This window comes from Callorhinchus milii, unplaced genomic scaffold (genome assembly GCF_018977255.1).
Source record: "Callorhinchus milii isolate IMCB2004 unplaced genomic scaffold, IMCB_Cmil_1.0 Scaffold6, whole genome shotgun sequence".
In the NCBI taxonomy this organism is placed as follows: Eukaryota; Metazoa; Chordata; class Chondrichthyes; order Chimaeriformes; family Callorhinchidae; genus Callorhinchus; species Callorhinchus milii.
In genome coordinates this window covers 24,336,761-24,356,073 of record NW_024704747.1, presented here as the reverse complement: position 1 = coordinate 24,356,073, position 19,313 = coordinate 24,336,761, and the positions used below count along the sequence as shown (strand labels likewise).

The following is a 19,313-nucleotide window of genomic DNA, read 5'->3' as shown; positions in this document are numbered from 1 at the left end:
ATCCCCCAGTGCCTTCGCCGCTTCCTCTCTTTCCTCCTTCAAGGCCGGTCTCAAAACCTTTCTCTTTGACTGTGCCTTCAGCTCCCCTCTCGACTCTCTACCCCTCCTCGCTCCCTCCCTTCCCTCCCCTCACCCTGACCATTCCCCCCTCCTCGCTCCCTCCCCTCCCCTGACCATTTCCCCCCTGCTCGGGTCATGACCCAACTGTGCAGCGCCTTGGGACGTCCTCCTGACGTGAAAGGCGCTTTATAAATGGAATCTTGTTGTTGTTGTTGTTGTTGTTGTTGTTGTCGTCAGAGGTTTCCGAGTTGAAACCTGCACGTGTATCTTTTATTTTCCTCTTTAACCATCAGAATGCCATTTATTCTGTGTGATTCCTTACCATTCACACCACCACCACCACAATGTGAGTCAAGTCTGTGTTAAACCCCTTTTTTTATTAAAAGTACAAATATTGTTTGCTTTTCTTTCCCCTCATGTTAAGCCTTTGCGTTGAACTCTTCTGCCACTTCTGTCAAACTTGTGAATTGACAAATAGGCTGGAATTCTACCTAGGTCTCGATTTAATCTGTTAACGTATCATCTTAAGAACAGGTCGAATTTGGCAAATTGTTGAATTTAGTCTTTTTAAAGCCGTTTTTCTGTGGTTCTCCAAATTACGATTGCGTTTAAGAATTTGACAAATTCCGCACACTATGAAATGCTGCATTGATTTGTTAAGCCGAGACCCAGGAAGAATTTCTACCCCACTGTGCATTAGCTGCTTGCGTTCCAGTAGTGTGTTCACACTGCTCCATCTAGAGGTCCGAGTAGCTACTGCCAACCTCACCCCATGAGCGTAGGCCTCCCATTTGAAGTTGGCAGGAAATCTCATAGTCTGAGTCAGGAGTCTTCGAATCAGCTGCTGTTCCACTGATCTACCCTCCTGAACAGTCATGATGGCTTCTACGTATACTGGGATATAAACACAAATGTATAAATCCCCGCAAGTTATCCGACTCCAGGATCGTAAGCCAATTTTATTTTTCAGACAGGCGTTTGAAATTTTAAACAAATGCGCAAATGGTATTTTCTGGAATCATACAAGATCCAGCAAGATCCCAAGTTTAATCTTTGGCCTGTGTTAAGTTATTTGTTTCAGCAATGGCAAGCAAGACTGTTAGCCACTGTATCTCCAGGGTAGAGGGAAGAAAATCAATCAGCTAGACTTCCTGCTCCTGGTGGCTATTCAGTGACCACTTCTGGAAAGTTTGTGTGGACGATACATAAGGATAGGATTGGGTTTGACTGTGATGCTCTAATGTCTAATACTTACTATCTAGGCTCACTACGGTAAGGAGGGGCAGGGGCTGGTGGGGAGTGGGGAAATTTACAGGGAAAAAGATTATTAGTTTATGCAACTTTATTATTTTGCGCAAATGCATTCATATTTTCTCAGTGCAATCATGTTATTGTTTTCAAATCTAACCCACTTTTGGAAAATCTATCCGACACCGTTAAGGTTTCTCATTGAAGGAAAGGCTTTTGCAGTTTTATTCAGTTCCATTCAATCACAGTTTTTTTACACTCAGTTGTCTTCTAACTGAACCTGTTGAGGCTCACCTAAATGTAGCACACTGCACAGTCACTATACTTTACCGTAAATCCTGTGAAGCACTTTGAGTCGTCCTCCCGATACAAAAGTCGCTACATCAAATCCAAATATTATTGTTGCTATTATTTATTGAAATGCAGCATCAGTTTGCAGCCATGAAGCTGTACTCGTAGCAATTGAACAAATTCTAAATGTAAATTGCAAATACAGTAAATCTCACACAATCTGTGATACAGCATGGATTTGGTCAGGATTGCCCAAAGTGAATTCAACTGAGTCTGTTCCTAATCCTGGGCTCCACCTATGATCATGTCTATACTGTGAATCATTCTATGTGTATGCTGTTTCCCTGTTCAAATGCGCAATGGACATTATATTATTTTTCTGTGAAGGTTCTTCTCCAACCAGCAAAATGCGCTGAAATCCATTCCTTTCAACATAAGAGAAGAAAAAGCTTCCTGGATTGTATTTATCAATAATTAACAGTGCATCAGCAAGGTCCAAAGGGAGCTTATATTGCACATCCGAGTAGACTGCTAATAATATACAGTAGATGGATTGGTGCATTCAAATCCCAGGGCACAAAGCCATACAAGTCCAGCATTGCATTTTAAATTAGCCTGTGAATAAATGTCTGGCTGCTGTGGAGGTGGGCTGGTTTACAGTTATCTCATTGTTTCTGATGGTACGCACTGAGGCAAGTGTAGGATTGTAGGAGCAAAGACCAACATACCCCTGGATGTTTAACGAGGGAATTGCTCAGTACAGGCAGCTGCAGCAAAGGACCTTTATTCGCTCACTGGGAGATTTCCAGACTAGCTGCTTGTGCAGAGCATTTGCAGTGTCTTTAAGGAGCGAGACTGTGGATAACAGCAGCAGCAGCAGCTCATATCAGCTCTCAGGGTTGTCAGAGTCTCTTCTGCTATAGTATGGAGCCAAACAGTCCAAAGAAGATTCAGTTTGCAATGCCATTATTTCAAAGTCAGCTTGACCCAGAGGCAGCTGAACAGGTAAGAGGAAATCAAACCGAAAACCTTTTATGGGATCTTTCCGAATAAGCCAGTGATTTTCGAAACTGTCTTTAATCGTATTTTTTTATTGTAATACCTTTGTTTTCATATAAAAAAAAGCCTCTTCCTTTTCTTTTGTTTGCATGGAATTGTTTCCGAAAACAAATCAAAGGGAGTTCCAGTGTCTTAAGATAACCTTAAACTTTTGAGTGTTTGTGCTTTAATATCTCAGTTCTGATTTTATTGCTTTTCCGCAGATCAGAAGGAGAAGACCCACTCCAGCATCGTTGGTTATTTTAAACGAGTCGTCCCCAGGTAACAGATAGATAGAAATCATCCGAGCAAATGTATCTGTTCAATGATAAGTTATATGATGAGTTTATTTGTGGGAATGCGATTGAATTAATCACCGACGGCTGATTTTCTAAAATGAAGCGCAAAGAATTGTTGCTCCCATTAAACCTCAGGTAGAAATGGGTTGAAATACATTTCAAAATTCATACTTATTCGAAACCTACTGCTTCATTTGTTTTGCGAAATATAGAGGTAACATTTGAGCTGTTGTTTATCACATTCCTTGTGCTGATTAAGGCAAAAGGGGGTGTTAACAAACACCAAATATGTTACCCGTAATATAAGAAACTCTAACGAAGCATCAAATCTGCTAGCTTTGAAAATACTTTTATTTTCTATTTGGTGAGAGATCTGATACAATGTTTTTTTAAAAAAAGAAGCGTAATAGCAAACGTCGAACATATCACTGCATGGGATCCTGATGCAAATCATTATAAGCAATCTCGGTCAGCGTGAACAGGGTTTGAAAACTCAAAAGGAGACAGATAAAAAATGATTTCACCAGAGGGCAGAAAACAGCATGCTCTCGACTTAGCTGCAATTGCTTTCCACATGTGGGCAGCTCTGAGTTCTGCCCTTGTAAACTGCAAACAGGCACAAGATAAAGATATCAATGCTTATTAATGATTTGACCTTGAGGGATTTTGTTTGTGGAGTGGAGTTTAATTTTATTGCAGGAAAGTGTACTGAGAGTCTGTTTCATATTAATAATATTAATAATATTGTTACCCATTAGCTTATGCTTCAGTGTATTGTACGTGGAGGTGTAATTTCTTGGTTCACTGAGAAAAGTGAACTCAGCACATTTTGTATTGAATACAATGAATTTGAGAGGGCTGCTCAAATGTAAACTGGAGGATTTCACATCTGTATAGTGGTGTGACCACTCTCTAAGGAAATGAGTCATCAGCTAAAGTACTACGGGACTAGCATATGAGGCAGTGAAACACTATGCATTAGCCACAAGAAATGCACATGAGAAGCTTACGGTTTGCTATCTTGATCTCATCAAGACGTGTGGAGTCCTGTAGCTCAGTGGTTAGAGCACTCGCCTCGCAAGGGAGAAACCTGGGTTCGACTCCCGCAGGGCGAAACCTTGGGCAAGTTTCCTAACTCCACACACCTGATAATAATACCTCAAGGAAAAAAAATCAACAATAAATTGGTCGCTTCAATCCACGACTGTTTGTGGGACACTGCTGTGCGCAATTGGCTGCCGCATTTCGCCCACAAATATACAGTCAATTCACTTGATAGCATATTCTGTGAAGTGCTTTGAAGGCTCTCGAAGATGTGATAAGGCGCTGTATCAAATGCAAGGATTATTATTATTAAAGACCTTTTAGGATCATGTGAAGTATTTATTGATAAGATTAGGTTGGTATATTATTAGTGAAATATATGACTTTATTGCAGTGTCCAGATTTCAATCAACTTGCAAGCAATATTTTGCTGAGGCATATGAAATCTGCTCCTCCTTGATCTGAGTATTCAATGTCAACCGCAGCACAGTTGTATTCTGTACACTTGGATCTGACACAGTGATGAGCAATTATATGAATATGTGGAGTACAGATTCATCCCAATGAGAACCAAATAAGAAAAATTAAGTAAGAAGTCTGTGAACCTTAAAAGTGAAGAGGTGTAAATGAATGTTCTGAATAATGAGCCAGCGAAGCAAATAATATATTTCTTATGGTTTTCAACTTGTTTCACGAATGTTGTCTGTGGTTGAGAAGTGTTCCGCATCTCCTTTACTATCTGCTCCTGTACTGTAAGTGTATGTTATTCTCCGAGGTTTGAGAATGAAAACCTGGTTTTGTTTCACAGTTTAGAGGAAGTTTAAAGGGCCAGAGCGAATTATTGCCCTGAATTTTGATTAAAAACATTTGCAAAAATCTTGCATTGTATTGCAGCTGTCAGACTGATGTCACAGAGATGGCATTATTTTGTGTTTCTTGAACTCAGCTATGTTATAAAATACACAGTCACTCTACTTGACAGTAAATGCCGTGAAGCGCTTTGAGACACCTCATCGACATGATAAGGCGTTATATCAAATGTAAGGATTATTATTATTGTTCACCTATGGGTTGCTTTGGTTCCAGATAATCATGCTTTTTTTATATGAGACTTTTTTTTTACTGCCAAAGATTTTATGCTTCTGATCAAATAGACAAAAGTTTGATGCACGAACACACTGTCCCTGTGTTCAAACCCAGTGGTGTAAATTAACTCAAGCTGTGATGTCCCATGACTGAAATTTTATTAGAGAAACCTCATGAAAGGAATATTCTGGGTCAAAGTCCTAAAATGGGTCTATTTTCAAGCATTATAACTGACGAATACAGACTCATAGTTTTGAAAGCCATCAGTAGATGGCGAGGAGCCCAATGGAGCCACTGTTTTTCCACCGTTTCCAAGTCTTAGCCAGGAAGCCTGACGTGCGTTTCATCCCAACTGGTGACTGAGAGAGACGCAAGTAACAAAGTTCTCGTTTTGAAAGCAAACACGTTTTTAGTTAATTTGATTTCCCAAAGCAGGGGTTGAGAATGGAACCCACATGTTCTGTTTACAAGTGGACTCTGGCCTGCTTTGTCCCGGGTCTATGAAACGAGCAGAGCGGAGATCAGTACTACAGCAACAACCACAACAACTCGCATTCATAAAGCGCTTGTCACGTGGGGTAGCGTCTCAGAGTGCTTTACTATGATGCATTTAAGAGAAAGCTAGCTATACGCATGAGGGAAAAGGGAATAGAAAGATATGGGAGGCAGTAAGAAATGGATGGAGACTCATGTGGTGTACAAACACAGGCATGGACAGCTGGGCTGAATGGACAATTGTTTCCGTGCTGTACAATCTATGTATAAATGTATTCAAAAGCAAACAGCTGGAACAGATGAATACAGAATGTGACTGAGCCCAGGTCACTGGACATATTGTGGAGTCCTGTAGAGCACTCGCCTTGCAAGTGAGATACCTGAGTTCAATTCCAGGCAGAGCGAAACCTTGGGCAAGTTTCCTTACTCCACACGCCTGATAATAATCCCTCCAAAAAACAAAACAATAATAAATTGGTCATTTTCAATCCACAACTGTTTGTGTGACACTGCTGTGTGCAATTGGCTGCCACGTTTCGCCCACAAATATACAGTCAATTCACTTTACAGTATATTCTGTGAAGCGCTTTGAGATGTCTAGAAGATGTGAAAAGCACTATACCAAATGCAAGGATTATTATTATATTTGAGAAATCACTTGATCCTGAATTGTGAAAATGGGTGTTCTGGAAGATTGAGATCAATTGGGGGCAATGGGCATTCTTCATCCAAACCTCTGTTGTGAGTTTTGGTAAGAAATCTTCTTTCACTATGACATCTCTGCCCCTGTTCCCCACTTCTCATGGGTACCAGCATCTCTCTTCAGGCAACGTGAGGTCTTTCTAGTCCATCAAGTGAAGCAGTTTGAGATTTGCAAATGTTATACTGGGTCACTGAAAGGGTGCTCTTCTGAGCTTGTGGTTTAAGACAGTTATCAGCACAATGAGTTCTTTATTGCAAATGACCTGGGAGTGTTTGACATTAAGAGCTTGGTATGCATCACAAGAATTATCTTCCCTTCAGCAATGCTGTCCTTCACTTTGTGCACAGATATGTACAAATAGTATTAAAAAAAGAACACAATGATGGAAATGGAAGTGTCGGTGAGTCACAATTTGCATTTCACCCGGGAAATAAATCTTCAAAACAAAGAAATAAAACCTAAATAATTCATTGCTTTTTCAGTACTTCCTGAATAATTGATTGCTATTTGCATTTCTTTATGATGTCAGAGTCATGTGCATTCAAATTGTTGAGCATAACAAAATGATGATAATAATAATAATTCTTGCAATTTGAAAAATATATATAACCTGGTTGACAGTTTGCCCTGTTGTTTTAGGTTCTATTCAGGGTCTGTGGGAACTATAGACTATGTGATGCGATCATAGTTGTATGTCAGCCTGGCTCAGTGGTAGCGCTCTCGCCTCTGAGACAGAAGCTTGAGGGTTCAAGCCCCAAGTTGGGACTTGGAATTACATAGTGTAAGCTGACACACCAATGCAGTGCTGGGGGGGTGTTGCATTTTCAGAGGTGCTGTCCTTTGGAAAGAGACATTAAAATGAGGTCCCTTCTGCCTGCTCAGGTGGATGTCAAAGATCCTATGGATCTTAAATATCCCATACTATTCGAAAAGAGAAGGAGTGTCCTCACCAACAAGTACCTCAAATACAATTGGTCACTCACTTCATTGCTGTTTGTGGGACACTGCTGTGTACAAACCTGGCTGCTGCATTTCGCCCACAAAACCCAAAGTCAATTTCACTTTATAGTATATCCTGTGAAGCGCTTTGAGACATGTCAATAACATGAGGAGGCACTATATAAAATGCAAAGGTATTATTATTATTGTTATAGTTGTTTCCGTTCCAGTCATGGTATTGCTTCCTCTGTTGATGCAGGAGAGAGCGATTGGAAGGCTGTGTTCCATTTTGTCTGTTAACTCAAATCATACAAAAGCCATTATGTTTGAAAATATATTCACTGACATGAGTCATTTAATTTGGTTCCCTCCTTCACTGCAGTGAATGTCTCTGTACCCAACCTCTTGACCTTTCCTGTAATTTTAAACAACTTGGATCGTGCTCCCAACTTGAATTCAATGTTCAAAGTACACTTCCCTTTGTAACCCACTGAGCTTTTCTCGAGCCATAAATTGTCAGGCTATGGACATTAAATCACATTATCCTCGTCCATTAATTCCACTGCATTCTCAAAGAATTTTAAAACAGGATTTCTTTAGCACTATCTGTAATAAGCAAATTTGCCTGGGTTTATTGCATTTACTTAACATAACATAACATGTAGGAGCAGTAGTAGGCCATTCGGCCCTTCGAGCCTGCCCCGCCATTCAATCATGGCTGATCTTTTAATCCAACTCCAGCTAATAGCATAACCCTGCCTTATACCCATATCCCTTAATCCCTTTTGAAATAAGAAATATATCTACCTCAGTCTTGAATATGTTCAAGGACTCAGCGTCAACAGCCCTTTGGGGTAGCGAGTTCCATACATTCACTGCCCTTTGAGTGAAGAAGTTCTTCCTCAACTCAGTACGAAAGGGTTCGCCTCTGATTTTAAGGTTGTGACCCCTGGTTTTAGTTTCTCCAACCAGGGGAAACAATCTCCCACTATCTACTCTATCATGCCCTTTGATGATCTTATAGGTTTCTATAAGATCCCCTCTAATTCTTCTATATTCTAGAGAATATAAGGCGAGTACATCCTTCCTTCAATAAGGAGACCAAAACTGCACACAATATTCCAGGTGTGGTCTCACCAGGGCCCTATACAGTTGCAGCAAGTTATTTCTGCTAGTTACAAGATAAGGTATCTAATCCTTCAAAAAGAAAACTTGAAATTATGTTAGCTATTCTCCAGACTCCTGTGGTATCATCACCCCTTTATCATCCCTGTTTTTTCACCACCGATTCCTTAATTCTATCCTCATTTCTGCTTTAACACTCAGAAGGATTCTTGCGCTTTACGAATCTTTAAATATCTTGTTTTGTTAAAGGCTCTTTGTGTGCAACCATGAAGTTAGGCATGTCCTGATTACATTATTTAAAAGATCAGCAAGTTACTGAATGAATGCTAGTCTTTTGTATTTTTATAGTCTGAAACACATTAAATAACTCTCTGAATGTTCCTTTTACTTCCCTGACTGTCCAGCGCCTTGGGACGTCCTCCCAATGTGAAAGGCGCTATACAAATGTAATTTTGTATTGTACTTCTCAGACAGTGTAAGTCTCTGTCACTCCAGTTATCAGCTCATCTGCTCTGTACACATTAGTGCTGCGTGAGGTGATGCCTTTACCTGCTGAGCTATTGGAAGAGCTTCAAAAACGATTAAACCTGAATAAGACAACTGTGACTAATATCATAGCTTCCTGGTTGACTGCAATTGTTTTAGAAATGCTATTCGGGGAGGATATCTCTAAAGTTGCCTTTTAAATTACCCTTAAAATTCGATGAAAGACATGCACATGTGAATCAAATTTATGCCACATGTGATCCAGTCTGAAGCACACCAACTCTTCTCTTTCCCCAGTGAGCATGAGCACGACAAGATGCATCTATTTTTTCCTGCTGTCAATCTAACCAGTGTTTTTGAAGGGCAGTTATAGTATATTAAGAACCGGAAAATGCACTCTGCATTTGAAGCTTTCTAACAGCAGCAGAATGCACATTGTAAGCAAAATTATCCATGATAGAGATGAGATTTATTCAGTCTTTTGGTGAAGTACCTTTTTTAAAAGGTTGAATCTCTTTTGGTATTCTAATCCTTCTACATTAAAACCTACAGTGAGCCAACTCTTCCTCAAGACCCATTATCCAGACATAATCCCTTATCCCTTAGAGATTTTATAAAATCGTCAGAATAACAAAAGCAATAATTGACATATTCATTAATCTACATCCATTTATCTATAATTATTGAAAGAGCTCCTTGATGCACTCCGGATTACAGATAACAGGTTTCATTTTAACACTTCCTTCCTTTAGAGCACTGAGAAAAGATTGAAGTAGAAATGAACTGAGAGGAGACATGATTGCTATCTTTAAGATTCAAAATGGGCAAGACAATGTAGATCGTGACAGGCTGTTTCACTTTGTCCAGAATAGTAAAACCAGAGAACACGGGCTGCGATCGACGGGGGTAAATTCACAACAAATCTACGCAAATACTGTTTCAGTGAGCGAATAGTGAACCTGTGGAACAGGCTCCCTAGGGAGACGGTTGAAGCAGGAAATGTTGATTCTTTCAAACACAGATTAGATAGTTTTCTTTTAGGAAATAACATTATGGGATATAGTACATAGGAATGTTTGGGACATATGTGCAATGCGAGCGCCAGGAAGGTGGAAGCGAACTAGATGGATCTTGGTCTTTTCTCGTCCAGCATTTCTTATTTAATAAATCTAGTCATTCACTTTCTGACTGCTTGTGGGACTTTGCCCCGTGCAAAGTTGACTGCTGCGTTCACCTACAAAGTACACAGTCACTACACTTTACTGTATTTGCTATGAAGTACTTTCTCTTCTGTGGTCTCATTTCCCCTTTATGAATATGAACTGTAACATTATTAATATGGAATGTGACATATTTTAGAAAGAATGAAATTCAGTTTCAAGGCTGATACTTTTATGAAGTTCTTTAAGATCTTTCTCCTGAGCTTTTGTAACAAGGCCCCAGGATAATAAAATGCTGCAATCATTTGGGGACATTCAATGCTCTGGAATAGTCCTTTGTTAGTCAGCAGAGCTCTCATCAACCTCGCAGCAGCTATCAGTATTGCGTTGGCAGAAAACAAAATCTACTTAAGCAGTTATATCAGTCTTACAATTGCCTGTAAAAAATATAGTTTGATTACCGATACCACCATAATTCCAGAATCTCAATCTGATGCAATAAATGGTGGGAAAGGGTGATTCAGAGATGAGATTATTCCTGTAGCTCAGTGGTTAGAGTACTCGTTTTACAAGCGAGAGACCTGGTTTCAATTCCTGCCAGGGTGAAACCTTGGGCAAGTTTCCTTACTCCACACGCCTGATAATAATCCCTCAAGAAAAAAAATTGGTCACTTCAATCCACGACTGTTTGTGGGACACTGCTGTGCGCAATTGGCTGCTGCATTTCGCCCACAAATATTCACCTTACAGTCTATTCTGTGAAGCGCTTGAGACGTCTAGAAAACGTGAAGAGCGCTATATCAAACGCAAGGATTATTATTATTATAAAATCTCAAAGCAGAATTCTTGAGAAAGATCATTTAAATATAAATTTCAAACAGGAGTTTTGGGGATGTTTTCTCTAGGAAACACTCTGGAACTCCATTCCCACAGTCCCTTCACCTCGCTTCTTCCCTTGCCTCCTTCAAGGCCGGTCTCACGACCCTTCTCTTCGACCGTGCCTTTGGTCTCCCTCCCACCTCTCTGCCTTCCCTCACCCCTACACCATCCCTCCCACATGTTCGGGCCCCGACACCTGACTGTTCAGCGCTTTGGGACATCCTCCCGTTGTTGTTTTGGGGATTATTGTAGGTAAAGTGGTAGAAGTAGAGTAGGTTGTGGCTTTCAAAGGGTAAGTAGATAGATACATGAAAAATAAAGGCTTGAAATGGTTTGGGGTTAGGCAGGGAAGTCGGATTGAATGGACAGCTTGCTTTGAGAGCTGGTGCAGACTCAATGGGCTATATGGCCTCCTTCTGTGCTCTGTAAATTTCTATGATTTTACGATTCTGTTATTCTGTTTAAGAGATCGAAAATTGGGTACCGTAAGCTTGTCTGAATCCGTTGTCGAGTTAATCAGTATTTTTTTAGAAAGTGTCTGGCCCTCATTGCTTTCTCACACTTTAGACACAGTAGACGTAAATACATGTTAAATGTTGGGTGCTGGAGAATAAGTATCTTTGCTTGTTTAACAATAAGGCTACTTTGCCTCACACCTGAAATAAATTTTAAAAAGTGTCTTGTAATTTGGATGTTTTTTGAATTCTGGCCAACAGCATTCATCCAGAACAACAGCAATGTATCTAGGGTTTAAGGGTGACTCAGAAACATGTCATAAGGTCCTCTAGGTGCCATTTAGTCATCAGCTGTTCTTTCAGGTTACTTATCTTGGCCTCGCATCCAATTGGATTTTGCGAGGCATGTTACTGTTTGAGGAAAAAAAGGAATCAAACTTGAAAATGTTTCTCTCGTTTTAAGGCTAAGTTTAATTCTCAAAACAAATGGTCATCATTTTACTTCAAAGAGAGAATTGTGAGGTGTGGGCGAATTAAGGTCCAAGACATCAAATCTGTAGGGGTGCAGAACTTTGTTGTTTTTTTTGGACCACTTCATTTGTCCAATGGAATAGTTTACCTGTCTCATCTAATGGTTTATCTGTCTCCTGCAATCTGCATTCTCACATTCGACTCCAAAGTAATGAGCTAAGTTTTCTTTTTAGAGTTTATTTTGGGAACTGGTTATGTTCAAAATCTATAATAATAATGCTGCTAATAATAATAATCCTTGCATTTGACATCGTGCTTTTCACATCTTCTAGACGTCTCAAAGCGCTTCACAGAATATACTGTAAAGTGAATTCTGTACATTTGTGGACAAAATGTGGCAGCCAATTGCGCACAGCAGTATCCCACAAGCAGTCTTGGATTAAAATGACCAATTTATTATTTTTTTTTCTTGAGGGATTATTATCAGGCATCTGGAGTAAGAAAACCTGCCCAAGGTAATCGGACCCAGGTTTTTCACTTGCGAGATGAGTGCTCTAAGCTCTGAACTACAGGACTCCAAATAATTCTTATTATGATAATAATAAGAATCCTTGTATAAGAATAATCCTTGTATGTGTGTATGTATATATATATATATATATATATATTTATACATAGAAAAGCAAAAGATACAATGAAACTAATTCCAAATCCTGCAGAAATTTTGTAATTGTTTTTCGGGAGCTAACAGGAATCCGATGAGAACATGTTCTAAATCCTGCAGGAATATTTGGTAATGCAATACTGGTTCTGAAATTCAGCAAATAATGCAGGAGCTCATGTTTCTCATATATTCAGCCTGCGCTCATCTTTCCAGGCTGAAAGCCATTAGACAACACACTTTCTGGTTCATCATTTCCTTTAATCCATACCTGAAACCGTACCAAAAGGCAAATCAATGACCAGAATGTTTTTTTCCCTGAAGCTTGGTTAACTTATGCTTATCATACTGCAATTGTGTGTCCTTTATTTACTTATTTATTTATTTATTTATTTATTTTGCCATCTGTGAACAGTATGGGCAGTGATATCATTTAATGTCCACAGGGAACTGGGCTGAGAGTGTCCTGACTTCTATTCTGAGAGAAGAGACCCATCTGTCTGAGCTGAATCACAGAGGTGAAAAAATAGCTCCCTGCCACATGTACCTCTGACACCTTGTACAGTGCAAGATCAATCAGGGCGACGAAGACAAAAGCCAAAGGAGGGGTTGCTTTCCTTAGAAATTGTATTTTAAATCAGGTGAATCTGAAACTGTTGAGGAAATGGAATTGAGCTCCCCACCAGGGGAAAAAAAAATCAATCGTATCCTCCTGAGAGCAGAATACGTTTCGTGCACAAATTTGGCACTAGAATTAGACGTCCATTTTCTACACGTTGGGATGAATTGACTCATTGTACTGCAGTTCCTTCTACATCAATTCCTGCGAATAACGTTCGCGCTGTCATGAGGTTCTGCAGATTTCTTGATGACTCACTGAATGAATCACCCTGGTGCAGTCAATGTCGTTGATGCTGTGAGGTTTCACTGAAAAGTCAGTTAAAAAGTCAGAGCCTTCACGGGATAGGAACATCAAAACATGATTCAACTTGGATCAAGAGAAGGTCGAGGCTGTCTTATTAATTAGCTCATTAAAACATTGCAGTGTGTGATACACCAGCGACAGAATCTCGCAGCCTTTAAACCTGATACCAAAGCACTGACATCAGTGAAGGCCACTGTGTGTGTGTGTGTGTGTGAGTGCTGCTCAGCAGCTCTTGGTGACATAGCTGATGATCTGATACATATTTTAAAATCCAATTATTTAGCCAGACAGTGGGACTTTGTTCCCTCCTTTGTCAAGTTAACCTTTCGAAACACTGTAGATAATATTATTGTCCAGACACTTTTTCTTTCTATTTGAAATTTCTCCAAAGAAACATGAAGGAAAACATTTGGGACAGTCATTGCCTTCGTTTATACTTTGATTTTATCTGCCGTAAGAAATGCGGGTGATAAAACACGCCATTCCTAGCAAGTAATTATCACTTTGAATCTGTTATGAAACCTTTAGTTTTTAAGTCTGACAAAAGGATTTCATTAACACGGATTTACTGTAATTGAATTTGAAAAGTTGTAGAAAAAAAACCTCTTAAGAAGTCTCAGAGATGACATTTGAGCATGGCACAGTTTACTTGCCAGAGATATGTTTAAAAGGATATGAATTAGTGGAGTCCTGTAGCTCAGTGGTTAGAGCACTCGCTTTGCAAGCGAGAGACCTGAGTTCAATTCCAGGCAGAGGGCAAAACCTTGGGCAACTTTCCTTACTCCACACACCTAATAATAATCCCTCCAAAAACAATAATAAATTGGTCATTTTCTGTGTGCAATTGGCTGCCGTGTTCGCCCACAAATATACGGTCAATTCACTTTACAGTGTGTTCTGTGAAGCGCTTTGGGACGTCCTCCCGACGTGAAAAGCGCTATATCAAATGCAAGGATTAAATTAAATTATAGTGCAATGCTTGGTGCTTTAGCAAATGAAGAATTTATGAGCTGATCAGGAAGCTGCTTACTGTAAAATATAATGACTGTGTATTCTATAGACAATGGTGACAGTGATAAGAAAAGGAAATTGTCCTTTACTAAGGTAAACATTGAGACAGCGTTAACACTTCAATGTTTGACTTAGGTAATCCATTTAACAAAACTATTTAACTTAATATTTTTCGATGCATAAACATTACCAAATATTTATTCCCATTTAACCAATCCAGATTTCTAAACTGTAGTCAGTAATGGCCTGGTAGATCAACTTGATTCAGCTGACAGCACTCTCACTTCTGGCTGGGAAAATTGTGGGTTCAAGTCCATATCAATGCTTCGACTCATTGTCTAGGCAGGGAAAATCGCAGGAAAAGTCAGAGCAATGCTTGGGGAACATTGTACCATTGGAGGTGATGTCCTTCAGATGGGATGTTAAACTCATTACTCGAGGTTTTGTTCAGGTAGATGTTCAAGATCTCACAACACTATTCAAAAAGAGAAGAGATTTTCAACAACCCTCCAGATGACTTGGCAGTAATTACCTGTGTCACGCTTTAAGGCATTTTGACCTCATAATGTCCTTTAATAATGCAAATTCTTTCTTTCTTTCTTTCTTTCTTTGGAAACTTATGTGAACTTGAAACTGCCTTAGAGACAAGACCTCGGTGAAGGAATTACGTTTTAATTAGAATTGAAAATGAACGAGAGATTGTAATTTTCCCTATATCCCCGTGGAATGCCGAGACACAATACATAGAATAATTACCTTCCATGTAACATTGAAAATAGGCTTTACTGATGCACTAAGATGATCCCTGGAATCTCACGGCTGTTAACAACAACTATTTCCCAGCCTGGTTTTTGTGCAAAGTACCACCACAGCTAGTGTAAAGACCCAATAAATGTGGTTCATGAATTTCCACTGTTCATGGGTAAAGCACTAAAATCCCTCTAGCAGATTTTCCAACTTTACTCTCACATTACATTAATAAACACAGCAAAAATAGATAACTCATATTAGGAATAATGATAATAATGAACCTTACATTTGATGTAGCGTCTTTCATGTGGGGAGGACATCTCAAAACACTTCACAGGATATAAATATAGTGACTGTATTTCTGTAGGTGAGAGTGGGAAGTTTGCCAAACCCATGACATTGCTTGGTGATTTGTCCAGTTCAGTGTTAAGAGCGGTATCTCACCTTCACTCTGTGTGATGACACCTCAGAGATGATAAGATCTGAATCCAATCTCTTGCCATGAAAAAAAACAAGCACTCTTACATCCTTTGACAACATTACCCCTGGTCACACAGTGACTGCCGTTGAGGACGTTGGGGAATTCTGGTATTGTGGCTCTAAGTAGCTGCTTAGGGTCTGTGTGTGAGAGTGGCGTGGAGGTGATTCCCTTTCCATCCCCATGAGCAAGCATTGGGTCAAACGATCAGCCTTGTTCGTAGAGAGCACTCAAGGGTGTAAGCGAATACTGCAGTGCTGCGTATTGCTTCTTGGATACGCTGTGCCACACTGGGTTTATTGGCTGAAAGTATCTTTAAGACGTTTGCAACAGAATGCATGGAATGCCATCTCTCAGCTCAAACTTGCAACGTGCACAGGATTTTTAAACAGATTCCAGTGGCGAGGGAGGAAACAGCTGGCAGAGCATGTTGCTGCCAAAGTGGAATCAGCGTACAGGAGGAAAAAAAACACTGCTAACAACACAAGAATCCTACCAAGCGTGAGATGAGGATGAGATCAGTGCAGTGAGGGATGAGGTTACAAATAGAGAACAATATAAACAGTGAAACCTACTCTGAAGTAACCCGGGATCTCGCCTTTGTTATTAGGTGTTACACTATCGTAAAAGAAATCCTAAGCAAGGTTTCTAAAGAGGGTTGATTCTCTGCTCATCGTTATATTTATTGACCTGAGCAGACGTACACAGCTTATTCTATAGACTGATACGGTAAATCTTGCTACATCTGCCTGATGCTGTGATAGGGACCTGTAGTCCTACAATTCTTATCAGTTTAGATTGTGTTTGCCACCTAGTTTGCAGCCAAATATCTAATACCATGGGAAAGAAGGAAAATTGGTGGAGCTTGTTTTTAGGCAAGACTAAAAGGAATTCTACAAGGTCACTCGAATATCATTGTCATGTGAAACAAACCACAGGAAGAAATTTAAGTGGGGCCTTTATGTTCAATTGTATATCTGCGAAGAAAAACTCCCTGTATAGCATTTAAATAATTTTTTTTCTTTAACTTGATATAAATTTCAGGGGATGCTTCAGAAGTTCTTCATGTAATCTTAGAATATGCAAAGCATCCTTGTATTGTATTTGCTGTGTGCAAAAATTGGCACCCTTGTTTGCCCACAAATACATACACTAAGTCCTTACACTTCACAGTAAATAGAGTGGAAAGCTTTGAGCTTCTTGACGGACCAATAAAATGCCATATAACATGGAAAGATTATTATTAACAATAATAATGCGCAGCAAAAGATTTACTTTTTTACCCTTTGCATTGATAAATAATAGCATTGCTAACTGAAAGCAATAACGCATTGAGATTGTATTGCAACAGAGTGATAAAAAAGTGGTGCTAAAATTGCAGTATTTCTCAGTGGTAGGTAGCTCAGTGGTTAAAGCACTCGCCTCGCAAGCGAGAGACCTGGATTCAATTCTCGGCAGGGCGAAACCTTGGGCAAGTTTTCCTTACTCCACCCCCCTGATAATAATCCCTCAAGATAAAAAATCTATCTAATAATTTGGTCACTCAATCCACGACTGTTTGTGGGACACTGCTGTGCGCACAAAATGTACAGTCAGTTCACTTGACAATATATTCTGTCAAATGCTTTGAGACGTCTAGAAGACGTGAAAAGCACTATAGGAGATGCAAGGATTATTATTATTATGACATTATCACGTCTTCTAGATATCTCAAAGCGTTTTACAGAATATAATGTAAAGTAAATTGATTGAATATTTTGTGGACGAAATGTGGCTTCAATGGACATTGCTGCCACATTTGCCTACAAATATCGAGTCATTCCACTTCACAGTAATGCCTGCCGAGCACTTTAAGATGTCCTTCTGACGTGATAAGATGCTATACCAATTATTTTAATGGTAAAAGAAAATACCAAAGCAGTGTCCTTCAGATAACCTTGAGGACAAAATAGTTGTTTCTTTTCAGTGTGGAGTACATACAGTACATTCCTTGTACACAAAACAGAACATACTCATTTTGTGTCAAAAATTGTTTCTGAAATCTTGTAAAAGTATTATTATATACTTAATAACAGTATTTTTATGAGTTTCGATAGAATATCAAGAGTTGAAAGAAGCAAAGTCCTGGACTTATAATGCTTCCCCAGTCCCTGTACAGCAGTAATTTGCTACGATCAATATTCAATATTTTTCAGTCTACAATGCTATCACTGTCAAAAGCAATAATAGATTTATGAACAGTGCAGCGAGACTGCATTACATTGAAATCATAATATGGGAGTTCTCTAACACTCCACAGCAGAAACGATGGAGAAGGCTGACGTGAAAATGAATCTTAAGGCTTGCCAACAAGTGAATTGAACGAACATGATAACGTAAGAAATGACCAAAGACTCCTGAGACAATTAGTAGCCATTAACAACAACAAATTGCATTTATATAGCTCCTTTCACCTTGGGAGGACATCTCAATGCGCTGGACAGTTGAGGTCTTTGCACCTGAGCTGGGATTTGGAGTTGGGAGGGGTGGAGGTGACGAGATGACCAAAGGCCCCGGCCAAAGAGGGAAGTCTCGAGTCAGACCTTGAAGGAGCCAAGGAAAGGGGTGAGCCGAAGGGACTCTGGGATAGAGTAAGGGCAGAAAAGCTGAAAGCCCGACCGCCAATGGTGGAGTGGACAGGGTGGGGTACGTGAAGCAGGCCAGTGGCTTGTCGAGCAGGTGGAACATTATCATATATGACTATTTGAAAACAAAGTTAATCTCCGTGTTGATCTGAACAAGATTCCTTGTCTGCAGGTTTATAAAAATATTAATGCAGTAAATGGGAAATAGATGCTTAATGAAAATCATGGAAGTGTTACTGGAAACAGCCCAAAAATGACATGTTCAGGAGTAGACAGAGGAACTCAATTTTACTGCTAATGGTGACATCCATTAGTAATAATTGAAGCACACTTCACTTCATTTTCCAATGCTTTTAGTATATGTGGAAAAATCATTAAGAAGTGGAAGTGAAGAAAGAAATGATAGGTCAAGATGCTACAGGTGTAGAAGGTACAGTTACCACAGTCAATTAACAGAGGCTATAGTCTGCTACTTGCCAATGAGATAATCAACTCATCTCCCTTGAAGTGATTGAGAATAGAATTGTGTTTCAGCCATGCTCAGCCTTATTAGTAACTTGTCACTGGTGGATCTAAAAGAATGGTTACAGGTTACGGGTTAAGGTGATGCAGAGGGCAATTTCAACATCCATTACTTTTTCAGTCAGAAAGAACATAGACAAACATTAATCACTTCTCTGATGCCAGAAATCAGATCTTCAACCTACCCTCTGCACTTTTGCCAAAAATAAAACATGATGTGCTTGGTGATCAGATGAACTATGAGCTTTCGATCGATTGTGCATGGTTGGTAACTGCTGTAGACATCTCCTAGGATGGCCTGAGTTACCTCTCCCACATGTAATTGACAAATAATATACTGTTCTATCAATGATGGCCCACAAATACACAGTACACTCGACACTGCACTCTTCACTACACTTTATAGCAAATCCTATGAAGTCTTTCAACGAGGTGATAAAATGCTTTATGAAATGGAATCATCATTATTGTTATTATTTACAAAATCGTGACAATGAGCAACAACAGACAAGAGGAACATCAGAAAGAGAAACACAACAAAGACATTGATTTGTGGTTGTATT

General features: G+C 39.6%; 1 protein-coding gene across 5 annotated transcripts in view; it reads left to right on the top strand.

Annotated features, from left to right (window-relative positions):
• The first annotated feature begins 2,181 nt into the window (after window positions 1-2,181).
• ppp1r1c (protein phosphatase 1, regulatory (inhibitor) subunit 1C) overlaps window positions 2,182-19,313 on the top strand; it is a 37,932-nt gene continuing 20,800 nt past the window's right edge. For 2 of the 5 annotated variants that reach the window (XM_007890106.2, XM_007890105.2), the window contains exons 1-2: window positions 2,208-2,604; window positions 2,862-2,919. In XM_007890106.2, the coding sequence (XP_007888297.1) occupies window positions 2,524-2,604; window positions 2,862-2,919 (139 nt within the window). In that variant the 5' untranslated portion in view covers window positions 2,208-2,523. Of the gene's footprint in view, window positions 2,605-2,861; window positions 2,920-19,313 lie in introns of all 5 variants that reach the window. The other 3 variants (XM_042336525.1, XM_007890104.2, XR_487608.2) reach the window with 3 other exon arrangements.